Genomic DNA, 9420 nt, shown 5'->3' with positions numbered 1-9420 from the left:
AGAATTTTCCATTGCAGAGTAATACTCATCTTTAGAAGGCATTGTTGTTATTTACCTTCCAATTACGGGTGATAAATTGGGGGAAAGAATGTGTAGTTAATTGACCATCCTAATTTTAGGGCGTTTTAATTAGAGATAAATAATGTCTAGATTGTTGTATTATAAGTGAAAGGAAAAATCATTTATCTATTATGTTTTCTTCATAATTTTCATGAATAAAGTTTTATCAAATTTCTTTTTTCTTGATTTGTATCATTTGGTATCAAAGCAATGATCCTGCTTGCATCCCCATAACAAAAGGAACTAGAGGGCAAGAAATGAAGCAAATTGAAGAAACATTGAAGCAATTGTGACAATCCATATTCTCATTCTAAAGCTATCAATAGCAAATTCAAGCCTTGAAGGAGCTACGCAAATGGATGGTTACAATGACTCTAAATGATGATTAGATCAGTAACTCTTCTATGACCTATTATCTAGATCATATCAAGACCTCACACCACAATGACAACAAGACAAACCTCAATCGTAACAACAACTTCCAACCTTAGGACAATAAGATTGATTTTTCAAAATTTGCTAGAAGTGACTCTTAGGAATGGGTGTTCAAATGTGAAAGGTTTTTTCATCATGGAGCAATAGAAGATGACAATGTGAGGAAGGAGAGAGACATAAGAGGGGGAAAGTGTTGGTTTGTGATAGAGTTGAAGACATTTGAAGTTTCATTAGAGGAAGTTAAAGGAAAGCTAAGAGGTATCATTGTGGAGATGAGTACAGGGTTTTCCTCCTGGATCAGATTCGGGGTGGCAAGTTTTGAGAAAATTTTTGGAAGGTCTTGAAGAATGTTGCAGGAGGAAAAGAAAGGAAGATTAGTTAAAGTGTGGGAGGAAGAGGGTAGAAAGTTCAGAGTGGAAAGACGTGAAAATGGGGCGGGGAGATACATCCTTTGTTCTGTTGTTGATGTAGAGACTAAGAGATTTTGCTTAGTTGTCCCCGAATATAAGGGTTTGATAGGAGGTTGGGCCATTTTCACTAAGAAACTTCGAGCTTTAGGGGTAGTTACTCAAGAGGAAGCAAAGTTTGAAGAAGCACTACGAGATGATTTAAAGCCAAAAGTGGTGATAGTAGAAGGTAAAGCTGAAGAGTGTCTTGGAAAGAAGGTGGGAGTTGAGAAGAAGACCTTTGTGGATGTGGCTAAGGAGCCGGCTAGAAGGCAAGGATATGTTTTATGGCTACAGGTTGGAGGGAGAAGGTTGAGAAATAGGGAGGAAGGGTTGGGTCAGTGCTTTGGTGGAAGATGGGATGACGGGTCAATGGTGGAGACGGAGTTGTTTTCAGTTAGAGAATAGGGAGAGCGCAGTTGGAATATAAAAAATGGAATGAAAGTGTTGAGCATGGGAGGACCTTTCATGTTGCTGGAGTTCGAAGATGAAGAGGAGGCAGAAAGAGTACTAAAGAGGGGGACACGACAATTTAAAGACAAAATGTTGCAAATAGAGAGATGAAGCGAGGAGGCAGGATGCTTGAAGGTAAGAAGCCAAGCAAAAGAAGTTTAGGTAAGAGTGGTGGGACTCCCGCTTCATTGTTGGAGTGAAGAGATGTTTAAGAGAATTAGAGACTGTTGTGGAGGCTTTGTTGAGGTGGATGAAGAAACAAAGAATTGTTCTTAGTTCCAGTGGGCCAGAATTTTGGTGAAGAATAGGGGGATTTTTTTTTTCCGCGAACTATGCATTTAGTGGTTGATGCTTACTACTATGCATTACAGTTGTGGTGGGAGAGGCTGCCACGGATCTTTGAAATGGTGCCGATGAAGAAGTTGAAAGAGGGATAAGAGGAAAAGGCTAGGAAAGAATGGGATGTGGGCTCACGCGCGGGGAGTAGCAGTAGCAAAGGAAAAAAGAGGTGTCGTATAGCAGAGGCTGATGGGGCATATTCAATCAGAAAGGCTGGAGGAGAAGAAAATCGTGATGGAGACTAGACGTTTGGTACAACTAAAGCTTTTTCAGCTTTTGGGAAGAATGATGGAGGTATAGGGAGTGGAGTGGTGAGCTTAAGTGGGGGATGCTAGGCTTAAACTTTACAAGCCCGCTCAAGAAGTTTCACAAGCCCATCTAGATTGGGCCTTAAAAGAAATGGGGACTTTCAGTAGGCCAAGGGACTCTTGGGAAGATGCGCAATCCAGCAGAGGAATGGGACGAACCTATTGTGATGGCCCTTCAACCCATAATGGGACGAGTCGGGTGGTGTTGTTTGCAGGCCCAATATGGGATTGAAAGAAGGACAGCCCACTGTAGAAGCTTCATGGGCTTTTTCTCCTGTTAGGCTCACAAAGGACAGACCTTTAAAAGAAATTAGGGCTTCTTTCGGTCGGTCACGATCAGAAAGGTGGTTTGAAGAAGAGCTCTTGGCCGGTAGAATGGTTTATGCAACGAAAAGAGGAGAGAAATGAAGGGTTTCCCTTACGGACACATGGATTTTGGAGGAAGATGCTAGGTATTCCCCCTTTGAGCCTTCTACTGTTTGGTTTTGGGGGGGACGGGTCTCTTCTTCTTCTTCTTCTTTCTTTAGGGTGGAAGGGGTTTTGATTAAGGTGGAGGAGAGTTGCAGTTTTGATGCTTTGATGAAAGAAAGTGGAGGCAAGTTAAATATAAGCCCTTTAAGAGTGTGTCTGGCGGAAGAAAAGATCGATCAGAAAGGAGCGGGCAATTTCTTTTTGTTGGAAAAGGGGAGGAACGATAGGGCTGGGAAAGAGAAAGATGACGAGGAGTCTTGGAGGTATAGTTGTCTGGCAAGATTTTGTTAGTGTTTGGGAATGCCTTCGGAGGCCTTTGAAAGCGAGATCTTGAAACTCCTTAACAGAATAAGAGAAAAAAAAGACTGTTTTGAGAGAGTCATCGAAAAAAAAAAAATGTCAAAAACCTTCAAGATTTTATCATGAGTTGAAGAAACTTGAGTGGTCGATGAACTATGGTGGAATAGAAGGGGATCGGGGCCATCAAGAGTGTGTTACATGAGGCTTAGAATTCTGTCGTGGAATGTAAGGGGGGTAAATGACAGAGACAAAAAAAGATTGATAAAGAATGTGATTAAATCACAGAATGTGGACTTAGTGTGCCTACAAGAAACAAAAATTCAAGAGATGTCTAATGGAATGGTAAGAAGCCTCGGGGTTGGAAGATGTTTAGAGTGAGGGGCTTTAAATTCCAGAGGGGCGACCAGGAGGTTTGTGGTGTTTTGGGATAATAGGGTGCTGCAAATGGTGGAAATGGAGGTGGGTAAATTTACAGTTTCTTGTCGATTTAAGAACTGCGATGATGGTTTCTGTTGGAGTTTTTCAGGAGTGTATGGGCTTATAGTGAAAGTGGAGAGATAAGATTTTTTGAGTGAGTTGGGGTCAATTAGAGGTTTATGGAATGAGCCATGGCGTGTAGCAGGAGATTTCAACATGATAAGATTCCTCTCTGAACGGAGTAGAGGAGGTCGTATGTTCCCAGCAATGGGGAGATTCTCAAATGGTTGAGGAGTAAAAACTAAGGGATTTTCCTCTTCAAGGAGGGCTATTCACGTGGTGTGGAAGTCTCAATAATCGATCAAAGTCAAGAATTGATCATTTCCTTATTTATGAGGATTGGGAAGCGCATTTTCAGGGGACCATTAAAGTTGTACTGGCTAGGCTGGTTTTTTATCACTCTCTGATACTTCTTGATGGGGAAGGAATGAGGAGAGGGCCCACGCCCTTTAGATTTGAGAATATGTGGTTGAAGGAGGAGGACTTTAAAGAGGTGCTGAGACAATGGTGGAAGGGGATTCAAGTTAGCAGATCAACCAACTTTATTTTGACTAAAAAAAATGAAGGCTTTAAAACCGATTTTGAGAAGTTGGAATAAAGAGGTTTTTGGGCAGATTGACTCCAAGAAGCAGAATGCGTGGAATTTAATAGATTACTGGCATAAGGAAGAGGGAGTTCATTTTTTGTCTTTGAAAGAAGATGAGGCTAGGAAAGAGGCAAGAGAGTCATATAAGAAGTGGGCCTTATTAGAAGAAGTGTCTTGGAGGCAGAAGTCTAGGGAAATCTGGCTGAATGAGGGGGATAAAAACACTAGGTTTTTTCATCAGATGGCTAATGTTCACAGAATGAGGAATCAGCTGACTAGAGTAAAGGTGAATGAGAGGTGTTTAACTGAGGAAAGTGAAATCAAAGAAGAGGTGAGAATAACTTTCCAAGGACTGTTGGCAGATCCTGGTGACTGGAAGCCTAGTATAAATGGTTTAAATTTTGAGAGGCTGGAAAAGGTGGAAATAGTGTGGGGGGTGGAGAAGCCGTTCTCAGAGGAGGAGGTTTTTGAAGCACTGGTAGACTGTTGCGAAGAGAAAGCGCCAGGCCTTGAAGGTTTCTCAATGGCCTTTTGGCAGTTTTCTTAGGATTTTGTGAAGGAGGAGGTTATGAAAATTTTCAAACAGTTCCATGAGATTGGAAGATTTGTTAGAAGTCTGAATGCTACCTTTTTAGTGTTGATTCCTGATAAATAGGGGGCTGAAGACTCGAAGAATTTTAGGTCAATTGGCTTGGTGGGAGGGTTATACAAATAGTTAGTTAAAGTGATGGCTAACAGATTAAAATGAGTATTAGCCAAGGTGATCTCAATGTCCAAAAATGCTTTTGTGGAAAGGCGGCAGATTATGAACGCAGTATTGATCACTAATGAGGCAATAGATTCCATTTTGAAAAGTAAAATATGGGCAATTATTTTCAAATTAGACATTGAGAAAGCCTATGACCATGTGGACTGGTAGTTTCTATTAGTGGTGATGGAGAAAATGGGGTTTGGGGGAATGTGGTGTAGTTGGATAAAGTGGTGTTTATCCATTGTTAGTTTTTCAGTCTTGGTGAACGGAAGCCCAACGGGTTTTTTCAAGAGCTCAAGGGGTTTAAGGTAAGGAGACCCCCTCTCACCTTATTTATTCGTAATAGTGATGGAGATTTTTAGCTGCTTGCTTAAAATAGTAGTTGTTGGAGGTTTTTTAACGCCTTGTATGGTTCGGAGAAGAAGGGGTGAAGGGGTCCAGATCTCACATTTATTGTTTGCTGGTGACACGTTGATTTTCTGTGAGGCTAAAGAGGATCAGTTGACATATTTGTGTTGGCTGTTAATGTGGTTTGAGGCTTTGTCAAGGTTAAAAGCCAATCTGGAAAAAAAAAATGAACTGATTCCAGTTGATAGAGTTGAGAATGTGGAAGAGTTGGCTGATGAGTTCGAATATAATGTGAGAAATTTGCCCTCCACCTATCTAGGAATGCCTCTGGGTGCTCTTTTTAAATCTATTGGTGCATGGGATGGAATAGAGAAAAGATTCTGAAAGAGATTGGCTTTGTGGAAGCGGCAGTACATCTCAAAATGGGGGAGGATTACCTTAATTCGGAGTACATTGTCCAATCTATCGATCTATTTTATGTTCATTTCCCAACTACCTAGGGCGGTTAGGATGAGACTAGAAAAGATACAAAGGCACTTTCTATGGGGTGGTGGGATTCTTGAGCAAAAATCACACTTAGTAAGGTGGCTGATTGTGTGTGAAGACAAAAGTAAAGGAGGATTGGGGGTTAAGAACCTTGGTTCTTTCAATAAGGCTCTCCTTGGCAAGTGGGCATGGTGCTTTGCAAATGAAAAAAAGACCCTTTGGAATCAAGTGATTAGAAGGAAATATGGGAAGAAAAGAGGAGGATGGAGATCTTGTGAGTCTAAAGAGGTCTATGGAGTTTGGTTTTGGAAAGCTACAATTAAGGTGGGAGAGCTAGTAACCCCTTTTTTTGGCTTTGAGGTGGGGAATGGTAAGAACGTGAGTTTTTGGAAAGATAAGTGGTGTGGAACCGTCCCTTTATGCGAGGCTTTCCCTTCATTATTTGCTATATCAACATCTAAAGAGGCTTGGGTAAATGAAGTTTGGACAGCCGAAGGGGAAAGGAGGGGAAGTTGGACTCCTAGTTTCAATAGGTCGTTTAATGATTGAGAGATGGAAGAAGTGGGAAGATTACTTTGTTGTTTGGATAGGAAGATGGTTAGGGTGGATGAGGAGGATAGGGTGAGATGGGTAGAATCAAAGGATGAGGTTTTTTCAGTAAAATTCTCTTGCTTCATTCCCTTCGAAGATTATTTGGATTTCTTGTGCACGACCCAAGATAAGTTTCTTTGCGTAGGAGACTTCATGGGAAAGAGACTTAACCTTGGACCGCTTGCAAAAAAGGGGTTAGGCTTTGGCTAATAGGTGCTTTCTGTGCCAAAAGTGTGGGAAGTCGATTGACCACCTCCTCTTTCATTGTGAAAGAACAAGGGAGGTGTAGACATTGCTCTTCTCTTTTTATGGAGTTTCTTGGGTTTTTCCGCATTCAGTAAAGGAAACCCTTTTAGGTTGAAGAGGTTCTTTTGTGGGCAGAAAAGGAAGGTGGCATGGCAACTAGGACCGTTATGCTTGTTTTGGGTTATTTGGAAGGCTAGGAATTCAATTGCTTTTGAGGACGGTGTATTGTCCATTCAAAAGATGAAAATTTCTTTTATATATTTACTTTGGTCGGAAACCAAATTATGGATAAAATATGGTCCTTCGACCTTAATAGATTTTATAAAATGGGTGTGTATGCGTTAAGGGAGAAGGTTTTTTGTGCTTTCCTTGTGTTTTGGGTCCTTTTGTAAGGGGGTGAGTTGTTCTATACTGTAACTTTGTGAGTCGCTTCTTTAGCGCCTCTTTGCTATACATATATTGCTTATTGATAAAAATAAAAATAAAAAAAATGTGTATGTGGCTTCCATTAATGTGGAAGGTATAACCCTTGACTAAATTCAAGATTATGAGATAACTAATGCATAAGTTTCTTAGGAAAATTTCTTGAAGGATGTTAAACAACATTTTGGACCTAGCATATATAAGGACATTGTCAAGAAACTAACCAAGTTGCAACAAAGTAGTAGTGTGAAGTAATATCAGTTAGATTTTGAGGCACTCATGATAAAATAAAAGGGGCTCACCAAGGAGTTTTTCATTAGTTGTTTCATCGATGGACTACAAAGTTTTCAAAGGCGTATCTCAGGTGCGCCTTGAAGAGCGCCTTAGGGCGAGGCGGGGCAAAAACGCCTTGACATGTAAATAATAAAACGCAACTCCTGAAATGCGTACGCCTTTTCCAGTGAGGCGTGTTTGAGGCGCACTTTGATCGCACCTTTTACGCTCCAAGAAGAAGGCGCACGTTTTGTAGAAGCTGATGTGGCCATGAACGGAAATTTAAAAAAAAAAAAAAAAAAAAAAAAAAAAACCTAACTAATCCCTAAAGCAAAACTCGAGTCCCGATTGAAGGCAAACAAAAATTGGGAGAAAAACTCCAAAAGGAAACCCTACTTGAAGCGGCGACGGAGTGTTCAACCTCAAGCGGCGACCAATCGCAGAGCTTCTTCTCCGGCGGTGATCCCTCTCGTTCATCTCCAGGTATGTCACGAACTCGTGATCTCCCTTTTTTCGTCTCCCATGCTTCCCCCTCTCGGCTTCATCTCTTCATTTCTCCATCTTCCATGGTAGTCGACAGACTCGACACAGAGGTCGGTCTCTCTCTTGGCAGTCGGTTGGTCTCCCTCTTCATCATTTTTTTTTTTTTTAATCAAATGCATTTTCATCCAATATATATGCATATAACTATATATATTTAAATCATTTGACCAAGCTTTCAGCCAATAATTTTGACCATGCTCTCAGTCTCAGCCAGTAAGTCGTTTCTCTCTTCATCCATTTTTATTTTCTAAATATTCCAGCAAATTGGCTGCTTAAAATTATTTTTTTATTTCTGGTTTAATTTTATTTTTCACCCAAATTTTCTTTATTTCATTATTAAATTCCAATTAAAATTTGTGTATAATTTTTAAATTCCTCTAAAAAAAATATTGGTTTTTTTAAAATTAAAACCAATTAAATTTTGTATTTTATTTTTAAATTCTTCTCAATTATATCTTGTTATTATTTTTTAGTCAATTATATTGTTATATAGAAATTTGAATATTATTATTGGTGTTTTTTTTTTTTAGAATGAGTTCCTCCAATTCGAAAAATTCAAGAAAAGATTTTGTGTGGAAGTATGTTATTGAAGTTGTCGGGAGCAATATTTAAGATGTAAATTTTGCAATCAAAGATGCATGAGATGGGTGAATAGACTCAAGCATCACTTAGCCGGAACTCATCATGGTATGAAACCATGCAACAAAGTTAGTGAAGATGCTAGATTGGAATGCAAAGAGGCATTAGCCAATTTTAAGGATTAAAAAACGAAAAGAAATGAATTGCTCCAAGAAATTGGTATGGGTCTAACTTCAATGCATAAGAGTGTCTTGTCTAAAACAATAGGGACATTAGGGAGTGGGAGTGGGAGTTGGAGTGTAAGTGGGAGTGGGGAACCTATTCCTAGGTGACCCATGGATAAATTTACCACTTCACAACCTAGACAAAGCACTTTGAATTCAAAGTGGAAGCAAGAAGAAAGGAATGAAGTATGTAGAAAAATTGGTAGGTTTATGTATTCAAAAGGTCTCCCATTCAACACTGTAAATGATCCTTATTTGTTTCCTATGATAGATGTTGTTGCAAATTTTAGGCCCGGGTTTAAGCCTCCATCTATGCATGAATTGAGGACATGGATTCTTAAAGAAGAGGTGAATGACCTAAGCATCATTATGGAAGATCACAAAAAAACTTGGAAACAATATGGATGTTCAATTATGTCAGTTGGTTAGACAGATGGAAAGAGTAAGTGTCTTATCAATTTTTTGGTGAATAATTCTACTGGCACTTGGTTTATGAAATCAATTGATGCTTCTAATACAATAAAAAATGGGGAATTGATGTTCAAATATCTTGATGAGGTGGTTGAAGAAATTGGAGAAGAGAATGTTGTGCAAGTCATCACTGATAATGCCTCTAATTATGTGAATGTTGGAATGAGGCTTATGGGCAAAATGAGAAAATTGTGGTGGACTCCTTGTGCTGCTCATTGTATTGATTTGATGTTGGAGGATATTGGAAAGCTAAATGTTCATGCTACTACACTTTCTCGAGCTAGGCAAGTAGTGAAGTTCATATATAGGCATACTTGGGTTCTTAGCTTGATAAGAACATTTACAAAAAATCATGAACTTCTTCGTCCAACAATTACACGATTTGCTACTACATTTCTTACTCTCCAAAGTCTTTATAAGCAAAAGCAAGCTCTTATAGCAATGTTCTTCTCAGAAAAATGGTGTTCAAGCACATGGGCTAAAAATGTAGAAGGTGTGAAAACTCGAAGTACAGTGTTATTTGATTCAAATTTTTGCCTCATGTTGCTTTTTGCATAAAAACCACTGTTCTATTAGTTAGTGTCTTGAGAGAGGTTGATTCAGAGGAAAG

The 9420-nt window shown here is 39.5% G+C and overlaps 1 protein-coding gene across 1 annotated transcript; it reads left to right on the top strand.

Moving 5' to 3' along the window:
• Positions 1–3849: 3849 nt before the first annotated feature.
• LOC117916336 lies at positions 3850–4422 on the top strand. Its single transcript, XM_034832290.1, has one exon. The coding sequence runs from the start codon at positions 3850–3852 to the stop codon at positions 4420–4422; it is 573 nt and encodes a 190-aa protein (XP_034688181.1).
• The last annotated feature ends 4998 nt before the right edge of the window (positions 4423–9420 follow it).

Source organism: Vitis riparia, chromosome 6 (genome assembly GCF_004353265.1).
Source record: "Vitis riparia cultivar Riparia Gloire de Montpellier isolate 1030 chromosome 6, EGFV_Vit.rip_1.0, whole genome shotgun sequence".
Lineage (NCBI taxonomy): Eukaryota > Viridiplantae > Streptophyta > Magnoliopsida > Vitales > Vitaceae > Vitis > Vitis riparia.
This window is presented reverse-complemented; position numbering and strand designations above follow the sequence as displayed.

Bases quoted from the DNA above. Each gene is read 5' to 3' on its own strand.
- LOC117916336 (XM_034832290.1), top strand. From the start codon at position 3,850: ATGAAGGCTTTAAAACCGATTTTGAGAAGTTGGAATAAAGAGGTTTTT.